Source organism: Camelus ferus, chromosome 27 (genome assembly GCF_009834535.1).
Source record: "Camelus ferus isolate YT-003-E chromosome 27, BCGSAC_Cfer_1.0, whole genome shotgun sequence".
Taxonomy (NCBI): Eukaryota; Metazoa; Chordata; class Mammalia; order Artiodactyla; family Camelidae; genus Camelus; species Camelus ferus.
Window position 1 is genome coordinate 24152121 of NC_045722.1, and position 22352 is coordinate 24174472.

General features: G+C 45.7%; 1 protein-coding gene across 1 annotated transcript in view; it reads left to right on the forward strand.

The window, feature by feature from the left end:
- Positions 1-11874, forward strand: part of CHRNA7 (cholinergic receptor nicotinic alpha 7 subunit) — a 54037-nt gene extending 42163 nt beyond the window's left edge. Inside the window, exons 6-7 of the mRNA XM_032468947.1 lie at positions 2155-2264; positions 7330-11874. Of these exons, the coding sequence (XP_032324838.1) occupies positions 2155-2264; positions 7330-7851 (632 nt within the window). The 3' untranslated portion in view covers positions 7852-11874. The remainder of the gene's footprint in view (positions 1-2154; positions 2265-7329) is intronic.
- Positions 11875-22352: the final 10478 nt, after the last annotated feature.

A 22352-nucleotide genomic window follows, 5' to 3' on the forward strand; every position in this document is an offset into this window, starting at 1 on the left:
TGCCTTGTCCGATGAACCTATGGGAACCGGCTTGGGTGATGCATAGCTCAGGTCTAGAAGGATGGGATGCTGTTGGCCTTTGATCTGTGTCCTTGACCCTGGATCCCTCCTTAGGTCACTGTATTAGTTTACTAAGGGTGCTGCAGTAAAGTTCCGCAACCTGGGTGGCTTACACAAGAGAAGTTCATTGGCTCCCAGTTCTGGAGGCTGGAAGTCCAAGATCAAGGTGCCAACAGGGCTGGTTTCTCCTGAGGTCTCTCTCCTTGTCTTGCAGCAAGACAGGCACCTTCTGCTGTGTCCTCTTGTGGTCTTTCCTCTGTGTCATCACATCCCCTGGGCCCCTTTGTGTGTCCACATTTCCCCTTCTTATATGGACAGGCACCACACTAACGATCTCATGTAAATGTAATCACCTCTTTAAAGACTCTCTCTCCAAATACAGTCACATTCTAAGGTACTCGGGGCTCAGAGCTTCAACATATACATATTAAGGAGACACAATGGAGCCCATCACAGTCACATTTGGGGTCCCCCACCCTTCCCCTTCCTGGAGGTACCTGATGCTGACTTTAAGTCTCAGATGTCCACCTCTGCCAGCTCCTTGCAGGTTCCTCCTGGTCTCCATGGGAGAGCAGTGAGTGGCTTCCAGCCTGGAGGGCAGGAGACGTTTTTAATCAAGTGTGTTGCTGCACACTTAGCCTCTAAACCAGGATGCTTTGCTGTAGAGCTCAGCCCCTGGGAGACCACTCGCTGAAGGTTTAGTAACCAGAATTGGCTATTACGGAGTGCCTCCCATGCCAACGTTCTCCTTCACCCTTGGCCCATGGAATCACTAATCCCTGCACCGGCCGTGCAGAGAAGGCACTTCCATCCCTGTTCTGCTCATGAAGACCCAGAGGCCTGGAGAGGCCGAGCAGCCTGTCCAGGCTCGCGGATGGCAGGCAGTGGCTGGAGTGGGTGGGGAGAGGGGATCTATGCTGCTTCTCACCTGGGCCATGGTGGAGAAACGCCTCCTTGCCCAGCAGAGCTTGAGGCTCGTGTTCTCAGCCTGAAAATGTGGCAGGAGAGGGAAACGTCATGTCCTGGGACCTGCAGGAGTCCTCAGGATGGACCCGCCAAGTGAGGGTTCTTGGATTCGCACAGGAAAGAATTCAAAAGTTAGTCAAAGAAAAGTGAATACGAGATTGTTTAGAGAGATTCAAGCTCCATAGGCAGAATGTGGACCGTCTCAGAAAGTGCAAGCACCCTGAGGCATGGGGGCATCTGGGAGAGTGAGGGCAGCCCCGGGGCATGGGGTTTGAGGTTTGCATGGGTTAAGTAATTTCACAGGCTAATGAGTGTGAGGAACCTTCTTGCTATTTCACAGAAGGATAGGTGTTTCCCAGGAATCGGACCATTGCCCACTTGTTGGCCTTTTATGGTCTGCCTTGGAACTGTCACAGCATCAGGGCGAGTGATTTTCAATATGACAGGGAAGGTATGATGAGCTAAAGGTTGGTCACTGGACTAGTGTCAGAGCCACCTTTGTTTCACCTGGTTCTAGGCAGTCTTTATCACATCCCAACAGCTGCGCCCTGTCCTCATTCATCCAGCCTTTGTGTTCTGCCCCTTTCCCCCCGTCTCAAAAAGACAGTGCAGCGGACCTCTTGCTCAGGATGGGCAACTGGCATCGCCACCCCTCCATGGCTCTTGGTCGATGGAGCCAGACTCTGCCTAAGTAGTCATTTTCCAAGTCTGATAAGACAGCCGGGGGGGATGCCCAGGTCTCCCCTGTGAGACCCCGACAGCAGGTCTGTGTCCTGCGGGCATCACAGTGGTGAGGTTTCTGATAATGGTCCATGTGCTTCCTCATGGAGCAACCTACTCTCCATCCTGTGAGGCTCTGTTCTTCCTCACTGAAGGAGGAGGCAGACAGAGCACCCAGGAATGTGGTTAGCAGGACAGGAGGCAGGGCTCTGTGCCCTGGGCTGGTCTCTGCCCACCAGGAATGTGGGCAGTGGGCTGCAGGCTGGGAGGGAGTCCTGCTCTGCTCTCAGGCATCGCTCCCCAGCCCGTGATGGTCAGAACGCCCAGGTCTAGGCCCACCCACACTGTGACACTGTGACACCCCATGCCTGAGGCCCCAGGTCTCACCTGTGTCTGTTCTCTCTGCAGCCCAGTACTTTGCCAGCACCATGATCATTGTGGGCCTCTCTGTGGTGGTCACGGTGATTGTGCTGCAGTACCACCACCATGACCCGGACGGCGGCAAGATGCCCAAGTGGGTGAGTTCCTCCTTCCCTCCTCCACTGGAAGTGGAGCAAGTCAGAGACACTCCCTACAGGAGGCATCAAGGATGACTTACCTATTTTAAAAACCTCACAGACAAATGGGCAGAAGACCTAAATAGCCATTTCTCCAAAGAAGGCATCTAGATGCCCAACAGGCATGTGAAAAGATGCTCAACATCACTAATTATTAAAGAAATGCAAATCAAAATTGCTATGAGCTATCACCTCACACCAGTCACAATGGCTATCATTAAAATTCTAGAAATAATAAGTGCTGGAGAGGGTGTGGAGAAAAAGGAACCCTCCTGCACTGTAGCTGGGAATGTAAATTGGTGCAGCCACTATGGAGAACAGTATGGAGGTTCCTTAAAAAACTGAAAATAGGCTTACTATACTGGCCAGCAATCCCACTCCTGGGCATATATCTGGAGAAAACTATAACTCAAAAAGACACCTGCACCCCAATGTTCACAGCAGCACTATTCACAGTAGCCAAGACATGGACACAGCCTAAATGTCCATCGACAGACGACTGGATAAAGAAGTTGTGGTCTATATATGCAATGGAATAGTACTCAGCCATAAAAAGACTAAAATAATGCCATTTACAGCAATGTAGATGGACCTAGAGATTATCATACTAGGTGAAATAAATCAGACAGAAAGACAAATATGATATGATATCACTTACTTGTGGAATCTTTAAAAAAGACACAAATGAATGTATTTACAAGCTAGAAATAGATTCATAGACATAGAAAACAAACTATGGTTACCAAATGGAAAAAGGGTGAGGAGGGAGGGATAAATTAGGAATTTGGGGTTTATAGATACTAATTACTACATATAAAATAGATAAACAACCAAGACCTACTGTGTAGCACAGGGAACTATATTCAATATCTTGTAATAACCTATAATGGAAAAGAATAAGAAAAAGAATATATAGATATATAGAGATCTATAACTGAATCACTTTGCTATACAACTGAAACTAACACAGCATTGTAAATCAACTATACTTCAATTAAAAAAAAAATCTCACAAACAGCTAACATTCCTGAGCAAAGAGCTGCATTTCTCACCTGTCTCCCTGTCTCTGCATGGCGGGCAGTGTGCTGAGCGTGCTCTCAGGGCCCCACGGGCCGTCCTGACAATCTGACACCCTAGAGCAAGGCTCATACTGACCACCCTGCACCTCTCACTGGACGGTGTTTCTAAACCTGCTTTCTGCACATACACTGTGGAGAGCCATGCAGAGGTTAGAAGCAACGCCAAAATCAGTGCACAGCCACTGGCTGGATCTTTCGAACAGAACGAGGAGTGGAGTGAGAAACAGCACAAGCAATGTACAAACACACACATTCAATAGACATAGGAAAGTAATCTGAGAGCCTATAAAATAAAGGTTAAGTCATTCACAGTCAGGGAGGGGGAGAGAATAAAAGGAAATGGATGGAAAATAAATGTTTTAATAAAACAGTCTGGAGTCTTAGCAGGCACGTGGCATGGATTCCCAGCGCCTGAGTGGTGCTGTTGCACTGTGACCCATGCTGATGCGTCCCCACCCACGGGCGGTGCTTCTTCAGAGACCAGTGTCCAAAGCTCTATACCCACCCTCACCCTTGGTTGGGGGCCTCGCAGGGCGTGAGCTTGGTGCTCCCCACCTCTCAGAGCCCAGGCACATCAGTTCTGCCCACCCCTCCATCTTCTCACTTGGATCCTACAAACCTTCTAGTCTTCCTGTCCAGAGAACACGTCTTAGGGGCGGTTGGAAAGTAAAGAAGCCCTCTCATGCCAAAAGAGCCTGTCTTTGCAGACCTGTAACCTTGCGTCCAAGTTCAGAGGGAATCTGGGCCTCACCAGGGCATTAAATGCAGCTGCAAGATGTAAGAGGTGTTTTGTTAACCTCCGTAAGCAGGGAGTTCCAGGGCTTTCTAAAAATATCCATTGTGTGATCATTTATGGTTTCCCTAAATTTAACTTAGGAAGGACCAATTTTTTTAAAAAGTTGGCTTTACAGAGTGACTGTGTGCCCTTGAATTCGTTTCCACAGCAAGTCCTTACACTTAATAACTCATTGCATCAGCGGTAGAGTGAGCTCCGGGAAGTAGTGCCACCTCCCACACAGTCACATCACCAGTCTGCAGGCTTGTCTTGAGAAGTCCATCCCGCTCAGAGAAAAAAACTCTGAGACATATTAACACTCATTCATCTGCATTCTCGTCTGAGTTTCTTGTAAACCTGATACACTTTGTCTATCCATCCATCTGTTTGAAATGGACATTTACATGTTCCAAAAGTCAAAGTCAAAGTAAAATTGGACTTTTTAACTTTTATTTACTCCTATTCAGACTCCTGCCCCTCCCCCAACTTCTACCAGCAACTGAGAACCATTTCAACTAATTTCTTTTTCCTTCCAGGATTTATGGAAATGGAAAAATATAAGCACATATTCTTATTTCTGATGTTTTGACTGATATAAAGATAAAGGAATTAAGGCATTAAGATAGAAAATCATTTTTAATGATCTGGGAGCCCTTTCCTGCTCCAGAGAAATCTTAATTAAGAGCATATGCTAATAATGCACCTTTCAGCTCAAGAGCACGCTCAGGCCAATGGTGCAAAGAAAATATGAAACTTGTGTTTCCGTCTCCCTTTATATAACACACTGCGTTTTTCTTTCTTTCCACGTGTATCTGAGACATAAACAGCCTCCAAGGGCCACTGATTATGGACTGTTGCTATAAAGACGATCCTGCCGGTGCGGTGACATTATGTGACATTTGCACAGCCAGAAACAAAACCATGCCCTCTGAAGAGGTCACAGGCACACTCTGATCAGTGCCAAGAGGAGAATCTCATCTTTTGAGATGCTTTAGCCTTGAAAGCTAAGGATTCAGGCCGTGAAATTCAAAATAGACTTAGCTTGAGATGTGCCCCGGGGATGCGCAGACCTGGATGCAGCAGGTCCAGGAGAAGCTCTGGTGTGATGCCCTGCGCGGCCACCTCTGGGTTTGGGCAGACTCATTGGCTGCGCAGTGTGCTCCCTCCAGCCATGGTCCAGTCTTTCTGGTACCTTCTGAGAGGGTTTTGGGCTAAAGTCCCAGGAGGCTTGAAGAGAACTTAACAGACTTTTTGACCGATGAGGCTGCAGAAGTCAGAACATGTTAGGTGTTAGATGACTCAGACTCACTGTGTGACATTGAGCCCTTTTTTTGCTTTTTTTTTTTTTTTGCCTCTTTGAGCCTCAGCTTCTTTATCTATAAAATGGGAAAATTATCCTCATCTCACAGAGCCCTGAGAGGCCTGGGAGAGATGGCTGGTCTTACAAGCCTCCTGTGGAAGGTCTGTGATCCTTCAAAACCCTGCAGGACCTGCAGGCTGGCTGGTCCGGGCTCTGGAGTGTTGTCCATAGGGTGTGGGCAGGATAGACTCTGCTGTGGACAGAGGGTGGTCCTCACAGCAGCCGTGAAACTGCTCTTAGTTGTTCTTATTCATCACCATCGCCAAGACCAATCTCCTTATCTTTGATGCCAAGTCATAAAAATGGTCACCACTTGCTGCCTGTCCTACAGATGGGGCACATGCCTGCTGTCCTGCTGATGGAATTTACCCACCATCAAAAACCCAAATTCTAGTCAGTATCCGGATAACTTCAGGGAAAGGGCCCACTTTTCATGCATTTGTCTAAATAGGCTTGCAAGATTTTTTTTTTTTTTAAATCTGGATTGAGGTTTCACATGGTTCCTTTCTTTCCATTGGAGGGAGAAAGAAGAAATCACAGTGATTTCTCTCTAGCATCATCTATGCAAGTAGGCAATATATGTTCATAAAACACTTTAGACCAGAAGCTGGCAAACTACGACCTTGTTGGCCAAATCCAACCTGCCAACTGCTTTTGCAAATAAAATTTTATTAGAAGAAACCCTGTTGGTGGGAGAGGGAAATAGTTCAGTGGTAGAGGGCATACTTAGCCTGTCCAAGGTCCTGGTTCCCAGTAAATCCATATAAAAAAATTTTTCTTTTGGAAAAAAAGAAAAGAAACGTCTTTGTTCCTTTGCATATTTGAGAACAGATCTGGGTGGTTGCGACAGAGACCTTATGGACAGCAAGGCTGAAACACTACAATCTGGGCCTTTATAAAAAGTCTGCCAATCCCAGCTCTCACAGCGCTTTCTCCAGAATCATCTCATTCAGTCGTCACTGCAGCCTAGTGGATTAGGCAGAGGGTCCTAAATTCCCTTAGTTCACAACACCTTTGTCTTGGAGTTTTTTGTTTGTTTGTTTTGGATTTTTTCACAGAGCTCCTAGGACAAAAGAAATACCTAGCAGTTCTGTGATTTAGACAGGTCAAAACCACTTACTAAATATTTATGCCTTGACGGCTCAGCACCTGTTGGCACAGCGCCTCTCAGATCTTGGGAGCACACTCCCCTCATTTTCTGTTCCACATGACTTTCTTGGCACTTGCCTTTTCTCAGGACAAGTTCCTAAACCTGCTTGCGACAAAGGGGCCTCATACAAAGAATGTAGCCATGTACTGTGACAGTCTGAACTGCTTCAAGCTGGGAGTTCATGGGGTAACTGACACCTGTTACAAGGTTGCCCTTGAACAATTAAAATCTCCGGGAGGGGGGTGCCCCTGGGAGTTTGCCATGGCCCAGTAGGGTAACGCACACGGAGTTAGAGGTGGTGGTCCCTGGTTACAGATGAGGAGGGATCAGAGAGGGTGACTTGCCTAGCTCAGGACTCCCTTAGAAGACAGCCCCTTCCCCCTACAGGTCCGTCTCTCCCCCGAGATTGCAGTACGCCCCTGGCTCCTTGCCAGGGTGATTTTCTGCCTTGCCTTATAATTGCCTCACATTGGATTCAACCACTGTCATGCGTTGGCACCGTTTACATGTGTAAACTCTCCCAGGAAGGCATGGGGATCTAGGAGTGGATCACTCCCAGGGTCTTCGAGGTAGAGCTGGTGTTCTAGGATACCCTGGCCGTCGGGATCAGCGGCTGCCCCCTTCCCAGCCGCTCTGCTCCTAACGCTGCGTTGTCTCCGCAGACCAGAGTCATCCTCCTGAACTGGTGCGCATGGTTCCTGCGCATGAAGAGGCCGGGGGAGGACAGAGTGCGGCCGGCCTGCCAGCACAAGCAACGCCGCTGCAGCCTGGCCAGCGTGGAGATGAGCGCCGTGGCCGGGCCGCCCGCCGCCAACGGCAACCTGCTCTACATCGGCTTCCGCGGCCTGGACGGCGTGCACTGCGCCCCGACCCCCGACTCGGGGGTCGTGTGCGGCCGCCTGGCCTGCTCCCCGACGCACGACGAGCACCTCCTGCACGGCGGCGGGCCACCCCCCGAGGGGGACCCGGACCTGGCCAAGATCCTGGAGGAGGTGCGCTACATCGCCAACCGCTTCCGCTGCCAGGACGAGAGCGAGGCCGTGTGCAGCGAGTGGAAGTTCGCGGCCTGCGTGGTGGACCGCCTGTGCCTCATGGCCTTCTCCGTCTTCACCATCATCTGCACCATCGGCATCCTCATGTCTGCGCCCAACTTCGTCGAGGCTGTGTCCAAGGACTTCGCTTAACTTGGGCCCGGTCCCCGGCATGTCGGAAACACACAGATGGGCGATGTTGTTGTGCTTCGGGAGAACTCGGGGTGCTGAGCCCTCAGCAGCGTTAAATCCGAGGGTCCGATGTACCGTATCGCTGTCACTCATACGGCTTACAACTTCCTTGTCACTTTCAGTAATAGTCTCAGCACGTTTCTGTTTAACCCTCTCACATGGGCCATCTGATACCCTTGGAGCATCTTTATGGTCAGCAGTACCACCAAGAGGTCACTTGGCCTGTTGCCTACTGCCTGGAGAGCCCTGCAGAGAGGTCCGGGTAGCTCAGGACTGACTGCCTGGGGAGGCCTGGACAGTCGGTTTTGCATGCCTGCACGTCACCCACCGTGAGGTCCTCACTAAAATCCAGCATCTGCTTTTGCTGTGTACAAACCTAGATTGACGTTAGTAATAGTAATAATAAACCACCTCGCTAAACCATCCAGTAATTGACCGGTGAAAACAAACGAAGCTAAACTAAAACGAAAACCCCAATGGCCCCAATGGCTGGTTTTCCTTCAATTCGGACTTCATTTTTCTCTACCAAAGACTGTTGGTAGAGAGAAATAGTTTTATGCTATTTTGACACTTTAGGAACCAGGCAGTCATAGTTGGTCTTGTACATTATGCTTTTACCAGTCTGATTTCGGCCAACCTACCCTGTCAAGAGAATTAGGAAGGACTCAGGTGTGTGTTGACTCTGAACCAGGACCAGACCCAGTTAAGTCAGGTTGCTTTCTGTCAACCCCAGGCCCCCGCAAGCTTCCTGTGCTGCCCCAGACACTGGCCAGGGTTGAGGGTAGTTTAGTGAGTCTGTTCTGCTTGGCAAAACCCAAAGGGCAAATAGAGTTCAGTAAGAATTACCGCCCAATGTAATAATAGCTGAAGCTAGATTAAACTGTCTATGTGTTTCTTAAAAAAATAATAATAATGCATTGGCTGCTTCATACCTATTGGACTTGATTAATCTTAGAAATTTGGGGATCCATACAAATGCCCAACATAGAGTAAAGTGTTCTATGATTTTCTCCACGTGTCAGGGCCAGGGGGCGGGGCTGGGACCTCTCTTGCTCCCTGCAGGGTGGCATCTAGGAAGGGGATGGCGTGACTGATGGCTTTCCTGGGGGACAGGCCAGTGGTGGTCAGCAGGAGGGGCTGCACAGCAAGTAGCTCCAGTTTCTGGTTTTCGGGGATCTGCTCCCCCCAAGCTCATCACCCAGCAAGCTGGCTGAATGGGTGGATTCACTGGAGATGTGTGTTTTGAAACCAAGGGAAACTTAATTTTAACTCCAAGTTGTGGCACGGTTCTCCACTTACATTGTCTAGCTGATGACAGTTACTTTGCCTCTTCCACTCTTACTGTTTAATGAGATCACAGGAAGACACAAGACAGTGTCTTTGTTCTCTTGTTCCATCCAGGGACTCTCAGAGCCCAAAACTGCAGAAGGCTTCTAATCTCCTGGGCATCTTCAGTTTGCTTCTAATGCCCAAAATGGCTACATCCTGAGGGAAGATAAGATTTTTCAGAGCAAAAGAAATTGCATACACGTCTCCAGTCATTTATTTTATTCCGTTCTGGATAACACCGTGGATTTATTTGCACTGAAGAAGATGGAGGCACTTGCATGCTCTGTGTGTGTGTGTGTGTGTGTGAGCGCTATGTGTGCACCTTCAGAGAAGGCACCTAGTTTACAACAAGAAGGTTGATCAATAAGGGAATTCCAGCATCATGTCATTCAGAGCAGGGCCATCCTTAGGGTTCGATGGGATGGATGAATGATACATAATCTTCTTTTTTCTTTGTTTGTGTTTTTATTCTATTACACTGTCTTTAGAAACAACTAGAAGTGTTCTATATATAAAGAGAATGCTTCATTTCTTATTGCTCTTTGAAATTGATCCCTACTACCTTTTGCTTCAAAAAAAAAAACTTTTTGGTTTTGTATTTTATACAGCAAAATATTTAAAAAGCAAACAAAATGAGCTCTTATTTCAGCCACCTGAATAATGACTCTGCCCATTTAATAACCTTCAATGAAAAAGAATATAAAAACAAATATATGTATGTCTATGTATGACTGGGACCTTATGCTGTAACACCAGAAACTGATGCATTGTAACTGACTATACTTCAAAAGAAAGTAGTAGTAATTAGGAGAAGATGCACACATAGTATGAAAAGAAAAGGGGTGAAAATGAGGGCCCCCCACATCCCTGTTTCCTCTTCTCACAGGAGACCACCAGTAATCTCCTGGGGAGGGCGGGCATTTCCAGGAAAGGAAGAAGGGACGGGAGACAGGGGGCATGGAGAGAGACCTTCCTTTTCAATCCTTTCTCAGCACCCTGCACTTCGCTTTCTTAAGAGATCTTTCCGTAACGACATAGAAAGTTGTTCTTAACTCTTTCCAGTAGCCACTTAGGCTTCCGTGGTCCCCGTGTACTGAAATTCCTTTGGTTGGTCTTTTACTAGTGAAAGTAGAGAGCATTTCCTGTCTTTATTTTTATACACAGATGGACTTCTATCCAAGCATCCTTTTGTGACTGTATCTTATAAATTCCAACTTGGAAATGGAGTTACTGTTAAGTTAAGGTTACATGCATTTAACATTTGTGTTGATATTGCCAGATTATTCTTCAAAGATTGATCACTGGATACACTGACCAAGAGTATAATGAAAGGGTCCATTTCTTAGTTTTTGCAGCTGGGTATTATCAAATAACTGTTTTTCCAGTCTGGTGAAAAATGATATTGCAGTGTTATTTGGATTTAGTTCGCTTTGTTATGAGTGAAATTGAACATCATTTCAAATGTTTTCTGGTAATTTTCTTTTTTGGTAAACTTATGTCCTTTACACAATTTTGGCTTTTTCTTAAATAATTTGCCTGTGTATTTTGAAACCTTTCTGTCTTATGTCTTCAAAACATTCTTATTTGTCTTTTGATGTTATTTATTGATTTGCTTATGTATTGTCATATATATGAAGTTTAAAGTTTTATGTTGGCAATTTATCCATATTCTCCTGGTTAGATCCTGGAATTTTTTTCCAGTCCTAAAAAGGCCTTTCCCATTCTGAGATTATAAATAAATCTACTCATATTTTCTTCTAAATCCTTATGGTTTCATTCGTTTATCTTTACATCTTCAGGATTTTATTTATTGCAGGAAATGGAAGTAAAAATGTGTTTTTTTCCCTCCAAACGGTCAGTTGAACCAACAAAATATGTAACAGTGCATATTCTGTCATACAATTATAGTCTATTCCTCATTTGTCCAAAATGTCGCCTTATTTGTAAGCTAAATTCCTCTGTTTTGGTCTACTTCTGTTTTATTGATTTGTCTCCCTTTAAATGCGTTTTGTTCCCGAGGCTTCAGTCCTATTAGTATAATATATTCATATTAATATAAATATTTTCAAGTCAAGTCTCCCTTCAACACTCTCTTGCTCTCTCTTTCTCTTTAACTCTTTCTCTCTCACACACACATACATTTTTTAAAATTGGGATCACAATGAATTTATAGATTAATTGAGTCCTTCATCTCAAGAATACTACAATCTAGGCTTGCATTCAAATCTAATTCTGTGTCACCTGTTGAGTTTTACGGTCTTGTTCAGATAGGATCCATGAACTCATTATTGTCTGTTTCTAGGTATTTTATCATCTGGCTACCATCTTCAATGGACTGATTTTTTTCCATTTTATATTCTAACCGGATGTACGGGAAAGTGGTTGATTTTGTATATCAGTGTTACCATCAGACACCTTAATTGTGATTTCTTACTGTTTCTAAGATTTCCTTTTGCCTCTCCCTTTCCAAGAATTCCCGTTGTTTCTTCCTCTCAGCCAACTGCATTTGAGAACAGTGTTAAGTGATAGTGATTCGGGTGGCCTGTCTGTCTTGTTGCTGGCTTTAATGGGATGGTTTAATGTCTCACCATTTAACTTGTATGAAGACATGTATTTTCCTTGTCATAATAAAAAAAGTGTCTGTGTATTCTCAAACTACCAAGGCTTTCTGGGGAGAATGTACATGTCGGTCACAGCCTCCTCAGTATCCCTGGGGATGATCAGAAGGGGTTCCCTGTTGTACGTGGTCTTATTTTAGCAGATTCCTTCAGACCAAACTACTATTATGTTCCTGAGATAACCTCTACTTATGATTTTTGCTGTCAATATTCACATGTGAGGTGAATCATTCTGCAGCTTGCTTTTGTGTGCATAACAAACAGAAAGAAACCAAAAAAAAAAAAAAAAAAAAAAGAAAAGCTCTTTATTCTGCAAGCATTTACTTGGCTTCAGAATCATCTTCTACTTAAGGGTAAAATGTCTCACTGGGGTCGGGGGTGTCTGGGCACCCACTGGGGTACTTCTGGGTTTTTCCCATTGGGCAAGTTAGGTACTGGAACACTTCTAGAATCAATTTTACTTACATATTTTTTTAGAAAATGAATTTAAGTCCATTTTTCAGTATATTTACCTAGTTTTGCAATACAAGAACTTTGGATTTTTTAATTTCCTCTCTATACATGACAATTTCTCCATGACTCATTTCTAATCGCGTGTATTTCTCCTTTTGTTTTCATTGATTAGGCTTGCCAAGGGTCTTACTCTTCTGTATGTTCAGACACTGAACCCTTAGACTTATTTATTCAGGTTGGGGAACGGGCTGCAGCCCCCTGTTGCCCCCAGGCTGACCTGACCCTTCCTGGGACAGCAGGCAAGACTACAGCAGGAGTCACAGCGGGGCTTGGGAGCCAGGACAGGAGCCTCACTTGGCAGCAGGAAACAGAGGGTCAAACCAGGCCATCTTGAAGTACACATTGTTGTGGCATTAACTACATTCACATTGTTGTACAACTGTCACCACTGTCCATCCACAGAACACTTTTCATCTTGCTGAAACCCTGTCCCCATTAAACACGAATTCCCCACTTGCCATCCCCCAGACCCTGGTGGCCACCATTCTACTGTCTGTTTCTATGAATTTGAATGAAATAATGTCATTTGCAGCAACATGGATGGACCTGGAGATTATCATACTAAGTGAAGTAAGTCAAAGAAAGACAATTATCACATGACAAATACCACATATCACTTACATGTGGAATCTAAAATAATGAGACAAGTGAACTTATTTACAAAACAGACTCACAGACATAGAAAACAAACTTATGGTTACCAAAAGGAAAAGGGGAGGGATAAATTAGGAGTTTGGGATTTGCAGATACAAACTGCTATATCTATAATATATAAATGACAAAGACCTACTGTATAGCACAGGGAACTACATTCAATATCTTGTAGTAACCTATAATGGAAAAGAATATGAAATATATGTGTATATATATATATATGAAATATATGTATATATATATTTATAACTGAATCACTATGCAGTACACGAGAAATGAATACAACATTGTAAATCAACTATAATTTTTAAAAAAGTAAAGAATTTTTTTGTCACTCATATGTGCTGTCTTCATTTGTTGTGAATAAACTTTATTTTTGCTGAACCAATTTTCCTTTGAAAGGTTAACTGTTCAGTACCATGACTGTGGGGGACACTCATGGTCCCTAAAACTGCTTCTCAATGGGGCTGAGGCAGTGGAGAATGAATGTCCTGATGGCTATGCACTTAGAACTCCCTGAGGAGCATTTTAGGGCTATGTTAACGCACCACCAAAGGATAAGCTTGGGTGGGCAGTGGGAAGAAAACCTCTCCAAGGCACTTTAGGACTTGCAAGTCTGTTCGCTCCACATCCTCTGTCGTTTCTCTGGTGCAGAGAGGAAATCTAGGTGGGCTGCCTCACCTGCAAGCCCAGATCTGCCCCTGCTGATCTCCCGCACCCTCCTCGCCTTATCCAAACCTCAGTCTCCCCGTCTTCAGGGAGCAAATCATCAGTACTAGTAACTGCTGATGTAGGAGGCTGGATACAACCCAGAACACGGGAGAAACTCAGAAAATGTCCGCTGAGTTTCTCTGCTTCACGATCAGACCTCAGCCTTTCCACACAGGGACACCTGATTCTTGATTTAAAATACTTTATGACAAACAGGCTGCCCAGTCCTGCTACAGGCATCCCTTCCAAGTTTAACCAACTCCTCCCGCTCCTGTTGGCACTGACATCCAGCAACCTGTTCTCTGGTGTGAAAAAGGAAACTTTAGAGAGACAGTGCCAGCTGTCTCTTTCTAGTGATATTTTCTAGGACTCCAAACTGAAAAGCAGAAGTCAAAAATGAAGAGAGGGGCTTTGGCAGCGAGTCCTGGAAGAACCTGGTGAGGTCCCTATGAAGGGGCTGTTACACATAGAAACCAGCAGAGACCTTGCCCAGAACAGCTTTCTGTTGAATGCCTCCTAGGGGTTCTGCATGTTCCCAGATGGAAGGTGGGTAGCTTATCTACAGGGAGCTGGAGGTCTGATGGACAGGGTGATAAACAAAAAAACGGACACAGACAGGAATGGGACAGCATGAATGTGATGGGGTGAAGACCTGGGAGTAGGGGGAATGGGGTCAGGCCAGTCTCCCCAGAGGCAACCATATGCAGCAGACAGTGAGAGCATGATTAGAAGTTACCCAGCAGGGAGAAGGTGTGGAGGAAAGGGAGCCCTCCTACATTGTTAGCAGGAACATAGTTTGGTGCAGCCATTATGGAAAACAGGACGGAGATTCATTTAAAAAGTAAAATTAGACTTACCCTATGATCCAGCAATCCCACTCCTGGGCATATATCTGCAGAAGACTCTACTTCAAAAAGTCACATGCATCTCATTGTTCACAGAAGCACTATTTACACCAACCAAGACATGGAAACAACCCAAATGTCCATCGACAGATGACTGGATAAAGAAGCTGTGGTATATTTATACAATGGAATACTACTCAGCATAAAAAAGAATAAAATAATGCCATTTGCAGCAACATAGATGGACCTAGAGATGATCATACTAAGTGAAGTAAGTCAGACAAAGACAGATATCATATGCTATCACTTATATGTGGAATCTAAAAAAAACGACAAATTGTTTTGATTTTCATTTTTTCCAAAAAACTGAACTTACTTACAAAACAGAAACAGACTCACAGAACTAGAAAACGTACATTTATGGGCAGGGGAAGGATGGAGGGGGAGGGATGAATTGAGAGCTCCAGATTTGCAGATACAAACTACTATGTATAAAACAAATACACAAGGTCCTACTGCATAGCGCAGGGAACTATATTCAATACCTTATAATAGTCTATAATGAAAAAGAAAATGAAAGGAATATATATATATATATATGTACAACTGAATCACTATGCTGTTGTACACCAGAAGTTAACACAGCATTGTAAACCAACTGTACTTCAATTAAAAAAAAAAAAGAAGTTACCCAGGGGGAGGACTAGGAAGGGAGAGGGCAGCAGCATGGTGGGGGGCCTCGCCCATCAGTGGCACCAGACAAGGAGTCAGGCTGTGACAAGGAGCTGGGAGGGCTGGGGTTATGCTGGCAGTGGGGGTCACTGTGTCCAGATTTCCAACTGTTTTTTCTAAGAGCAATGAGGGAGGGGGCACTGAAGTTTGTAAACAGAAGAGTGGTATAATTCAATTTATCTTTAGATTCTTGAAGAAGGAATTGAGGAATACCATGTATTCATTCCCTGTCCACCCCAGAGAGCATTTGTTGAGAATTATGCTGGGAGGCTGAACACGTCTGAAGGAGTGAGCTGAATTCCCCCCAATTTTAAGGTGAATTAGAGGTGCGATTTGTGGACCAGATAAGGGACAGAAGATCACAGCTAATGAGACTTGATCAATGAATGAATAACCCCTGATCAAAACCCGAGACAGAGGGACCTAGAAAAAAAAGTCAAAGGAGGATTTTGAGGCATTTTCCAAGAGAGTGTGATATATAACTCCTCTTTTCATCTTCCAAATGAATGTTTTCCCAACCCTGCATAGCCCCCTCACACAGCTGGTGCAGATGGAGGGCAGACACCACCCCAGAAACATGCACACGGAAGCTTTCAGATGAAGAATGGTCAGATGGGTGAAGAGTGGCCAGTGACTGAGAAGCGTGATGGACATCCTCCGCTTCAGGTCTAGAAGCTCCTGAAAGGTGCCCTTAACTGCAAAGCTTTGCAAGTGGGTCCTCTTTCAAAGGCTAGCAGGAGGTCAAGAGACCCCCACCCCACCCCAGGGTGTGAGATAGAGAGAGAGCCAGAGAGAGAGAAGGGGAAATAGACAGAAGAGAAGTTTGTCATCCAGCCCAGGCCCCTCTCAGGTGGGACAGCTGGTGAACAAAGCAGGTGCTCAGAAGGTTTGTGGCTGTGTGAAATGAGGCTGACCACCAGCCCCAGAGCCCTGGCACCCAGGGCAGGGTCACCCACCCCCACCTCCCAACTCCTCCATCTTCCTTGACTGCATGTGCTGCCGGAGATCCGACTGGCTCAGCTGAGGACGTGTCCCCTACTCCCTCTCGGCTCTGGCTCCTGTTGTCCACCCTCTTCACTGGGGAGAGAACGGGAGGCACTGGTGCTGGCCCTCAGGGGTGGGCAGCGGGGGTCCTAGAGAGACCCAGGTGAGGACGACTGTCCTGCTCGCATGGGGGGAACCCTTTCCCACACGTGTGTTGGATCCTCACTGCTCTGCTTCCTTTAAATGTGTCAGTGTCTGGAGGAGGGAGGGGCTTTCCCTGTCCCCCCGCCCATACATGACCAAAACCCATGGCCATCACCCCTCTTCGTAGGATGCAGATGCTGAGATGTCCCGAACCAAGGTCGATGAAAATAATCAATAAACAATCAAGAGCAAGAATAGGAAAGAGTTTTATTTGAGCCAAACGGAGGACTAGCCCAGAAGTCCTCTGAGAAACTGCTCTGGAGAAGCGTGGTTTCAGCACAATTTTATATCTTGTCAGAACAAAGAACATTAAACAAGTAAGTCAGGGATACATTTCTTCAAGTTTGCAGAAAAAAAAAAAAAAAACAGCCCAGCACGTACACACCCAGCATGTACAATATGGCCTTGGCACCTGGGACTTTGCAACCAAGGAGGACCAGCACTGGTGTCCCAAGAAGACGGGCATTTAACCTGTATTTTTAACATGGACAGTCTTTACTTCTGGTCAGTGTGCCCTTTTCTTTAAAGACAGTGAATGTACAATGTATGTTCAATCGGCAGCAAATGGACTGTTCCAGTGAGCATCAAATTCAAGTTAACTCATGTATAAGCCAGAATTGACTCTCTGTGTCTCCAGATGTGAACGTTTCTTTTATCACTGGCCGTGACAACAAAGAAAAGACCTCGTACAGATAAGAAAAATAACAAATAAGGTGTAACAGAAGCAGCGTCTCTAAAAAGCGGCCTCCAGTCTGGGGCAGAGGGAAAGGACCAGGGTCTCTGTGAGTTTCATTTATTTCAAGAGGATTTGTCATTGTTGACATGGTTTCCGCATGACTGCCTTAAAGGCCTGGTGGGTCAGATAAGTCCAACGTCCTACTCAGTCGAGCTGTGGTTGTCCTGGTTCCTGGTAGAGCTGGTGGTTTTCCCCATCGTGGACATTTTGTCTGTCGTGACGGGGACTCTGGGTCCTCTCTGAATCTTCTCTAATAGCAGACAGTCTCCTGGTTGGCCTGTGGTCCTGCCGGTTCCAATGACGGTGTAGTTCCCCAAGGCTTTGCCGCGCTCTGCTCTCCTGTGTGGTTTGCCTGGTGTCTGGGGTCCCTGTCGCCCCTGCTGAGGCTGCCTGAGGGGAGGAAGGGGCTCTCACAGGCCTGGGTGCTGAGGTTCTCTCATCAGGTGGGACAAAGGGGTCTCTGGGCGTGGCTGCCCACGCCCTTGTATCCCTGAGTAGGGAGGGAGGTCTCAGCCTGTGAGGAAAACAGTGTCTCCACTGGTATAAAAGGCCAGTGCCATTGTGGGGGGTCAGATCCATCCCTTTGCTAGTGGTTTCGGGCTGGCCTGGGCTGTCAGAGGGACCTTGTGCCACCAGAGGGGGAAGGAGCCCACCTGGCCACCTTCAGATACTGGGCTGGAGTCCGCCTACTGTTGGGCAAGGGGAACACAAGTGTCTCTGCCACTGTCCCTCCCTTCACTAGGCTCTCAAACTAGCCCTCCACCCTCTGATCAGATTTTGGAGTCCTCTGATTGCTACTTGTGTTATTCTAGATTTCTGGCTGTGCTTAGAGCAGCAGGCAGGGGTCTCCCCATCCTGCCAGGATGGACCAGCATGAGATGAAGGCAGCTTTTACATCTTTATCCTCAACTGTCCTTGAGATGGGAGGACACACTGGCAGGGGCTATTGGGAAACTCTCCAGAGTAGAGGAAAGGTCAGGGTGTTGGAGAGACATCCATGGGGCTGTGGGTGGAAGCCAGCACAAGTGAGGGAACTGCCTGCTGTGAGGAAGGCACGTTGTGGGGAGGGAGGTCCCTGGCCTGATGAGGACACACACAGCCTTCTGTGGTCTCCTGGGGTTTGGTTCAAAGTTGCAGACAGACATTGCATCTTTGTATGTTGCAAGATGAGATTGTCTTTAGCCACAGGCCTTTTGATTACTTTTCATTTATGCAGCCCATGATTTGAAATATCATCTCTATCCCATTAAGGACTGTATTCCAGTGTTTATCTAAAGAAAATAATATGATGAGATGTTATTTAATGATAAGCCCTCCGTAGAAAAGAACAAAGCAAGTGCTAAACTTGGTCATATTTTGCAGTGGCTATTACTGCTTTATTATGAGAAAGAGAAGAGTTGCTCCTGACCTGCAGGAGCTGGTCCAGCACTCACGGCTGGATGCTTCCTGACAACCTCACAGAGCATCACCAGGCAAGGCCACCTGGCGAGGGTGATGGATCAGGACGAGAGTCAGATTGCTGTGTCATCATGTCTGAACATGAACAAAGCAGGAAGCCACAAAACAGGCCAAACACACCCTTGTCCCCAGTAGAGGGAGAGGGTGCTGCTCCTTTACAAAGAAGGCTGCTGTCCTGGTCTAGTCTGCCTTTCTTTGAGATGCAGTTTATGAAGATGTCCAAGCATAGGATTACCCTCTTCCTGACAGCATCACAACATCCCTGCTTCCTAGAACCCTCTCCCCAAATCACCCAACACAAGCCCGAGTCCTGCAACGGGTCCTTTCTGACTCCCTCTTACTGAGAGGCCCCCAGCTCCCCACAGGGGCCTTGGGTGTGGTCTTCCTAACTCTAGTGAATAATAAGCCCACTTGTTCAACAGCAGGCATGTTGCTGGGGGTCTTCAGTTGGAGGACATTTCCAGTTACAATATAGAGATTTAGGATAGCATTCATGGGCTAATTTCCATGAGAACATTTGAAACATGTAAAATAGCTTACATATTCCACCCCCATCCGGCCACCAACTCCATGATAGTATAATTTTTGCTAAACCCTAGGATATTGGTTTTGTTGTTGTTGTTGCCTTGAAAATACGGATCAATTTGGGGAGAACTGACATTTTTACAATATTTAATCCTTTAATCTATAAACACAGCATATCACTCTATTCGCTTTTCCTAAAATGTTTTTCAATATTTTCTAGATTTTTTTGTGTGTCAGTCTTGTACATCTTTCATTTGTGGTTTTTTTTTTTTTTTGAGGGAGTAGGCAATTAGGTTTATTTATTATTTATTTACATTTAGTTATTTTTTAATGGAGGTACTGGGGATTGAACTCAGGACCCCATTCATGCTAAGCACACACTCACCACTGAGCTACACCCTCCCTCCTAAACCCTAGGATTTTGGAACATAGGATTTTAACCTCTGGGCTAAGAACATCCTTGCATTTTTTAAAGTGGTGTCTGAAAGACACTAGGAGTAACTTCATGCAGGTGGAAATCATATTTTCCCCATTCATTAACCTGATGATTCTACTAGGTGTTACTGAGTCCAAACTTGTTCTGCTCGCTGCACCAGAGGACAACACACTGGAAGATAAGGTGTTGGGGCAAGGAATAATGACTTATTTGGAAAGCTGACAGACCGAGGAGATGGTAAATGTCCTGGAGAACAATCTTCCCCAAATCAGAATTCAGGCTCCTTTTACACTACAGAAGGGAGGGGGTGTCGTTGTTGTTGCAAACTTCTTGGTGTCAGAATCCTTTGTCCTTGCAGCTGTCCATGTAGGTCAGGTCATGGTGTCCCTATAAACTTTCAACTAGACAAGTGTAATTTTCTGTTTTGCAACTTTTTATCTTTCTATAAATGGAAAAATGTTGTACCCTTAAAGGTCAGAGCCTTGAGAATTGGCTCTCCTGTATATTTCAGGCTCTAGGCAACATTCTTTCACAAGAGGTACAGAACCAGCCCAGAACCAGAGCACAGAGTTAAAGCCAAAGGAACAGATATAATATGGATTCAGATTTGTTCTTTTCTATTACACAGCAAGAGGCCACAATCTGGACCAGCACCCAGGAGGCTGGGCTACCCGCTGGCCTATTGAGTCACATTCCCTGCCTAGGAAAGCAACTGGCTCTGGTTCAGGTGATGTCCTTGGAGAAAGGGAGTGAAGAAAGTGGTGTTCTCTTCTCCATCCCAGGTGACTCTGCTCAGCCCTTGGGGCTTCTGGAGGGCTCTCCTAGAAACCCAACACACCCACAAGCCTGTCATGTCAATGAGGACAAGGGAAGAGGGGGCCTGGCTGACGGAGGACCCTTCTGCTGCGGTCCCACTTTGGGTGGCTGTGCCACTATCTGCTGCTGGAGCTTGGCAGCTCCAGCAGATCCCCAGTCTCAGTGCTGCTTTGAATGCAGAAGTGCCCTGTGTGGATGATAAATTATACGATCATCCTATTCTTAGCTCAGGGGCCTCTGTGCATTGGCTACATGGGTTTTTAACTACAGAACTTAGCTTTACAATCAGTCGGCAATAAGATTCTGGCAGAGAGAGTGAGGATGTAAAAAATGGGACAAAAAGGAAACAAATAAAATGGAGACAGCTAGCAGAGAACATTGGTAGGGATGGGGAGGGAAAAAATTCTACCCTTCCTGTTGGGTCTCCTGACCTGGGCAGATTCTATGGGGATGGGATCCCTGGAGGGGATCTGAGAAACTCAAAGGCTGAAAAGATTCCAGGAAGCTGATTCTGGAGACACTGCAACCCGATTCTGGGGAAATTGTGCCAGTCTGTCTCTATCCTAGATTTGCACTTAGCATCCTTCCAAGAGATGCTTCCGGTGGTGTGTGTGTGGCAGGGGGAGGCACAAAGGGAACAGGGATACACACAGCTGTAGACTGTGTCAGTCTGACACTAGGCTGCCCTGTGCCAGGCACTTAGTGGATGCCCTGTCAGTGCTAGGAGGTAAATGTATATGAGTTCAAACCATCTTATTTAGAGTTTCAGCTACTTCTCCTCTATAAATTATTAAAATACTGCCCTTACTTTCTTAAAAATATTTTCACTTAAAAACCCACCAGTATTAGTTTCCTAAGGCTGATGTAACAAAATACTATCAATTTGGTGGCTTAAAACAAGACAAATGTATAAGGTTCTGGTGGTCAGAACTCTGAAATGAGTCTTGTGGGGACAACATCAAGGTTGTTGGTTGGGTTTTTCTTTTTTTTTTAGACTTACACTTACTTATCAAGTGAATATTTAATTTAGTGAACAAATTCATTTATATCAAACAAAAACAAACCCATACAATAATTTGAGACAATTTAAATATTCATGGCAATTACAAATTTGAAACCATCTCTCTTTCAAAGATGAATGCATCTAGACTGTTTAACTCACTAAATCATCATCTTTGAATATCAAGAAACCAAAAGCAAAGAAGACATTTTAAAAAGGAAAATGATAGTTTTGAAGAAAAAGGATAGGTTCTTTCTTTAGGCCCTAAGGGAGATGCTGTCTCCTTGCCTTTTTTTAGTTTCTGGATCATGGCCCCTTCCTTGTAGCACATGGCACTTCCTCCTCCTGCTTCTTTGTCACATTGCCCCTTTCCCTTCATAGCCAAATCTCCTTCTGTATCTCTTTTACAAGGACAATTATATTATATTTAGGGCCCACCTGGATAATCCAAAATAATCTCCCCATCTCAAAGTCCTTAACTTAATCACATCTGTCAAGTAACATATTTACAGATTCCAGGGGTAAGGACATGGGCATCTTAGGTCCATTTTTCAGCCGGCCACGTAACTCATCTCTCAGATTCCCTGGTCACCTTGTCACTTCCTCCTTCAAGGCAGGGGAAGGAATTCGGGGTCCCCACCCTTCACAATGGTATCTGTAGAGAATATCTCTCGCTTGCATCTGTTATCAACCAGGGTTCTTGGTCTCCTTAATTAATAGAAATTGATAAGAGGCCAGATGAGAAATTCAGGCAAGGGTTTCTTAGTACTTGTGTTGCAGCACGAGGGAGGGGGAATAAGTAACACGTTCCTGTCCACTTCCTGATGGGGGGGGCGAGCTGGTTCCTTAAATGGGGTGAGAGTAGGGGACGACTGGTGGGCCACACGAGGGGCTTAAATGG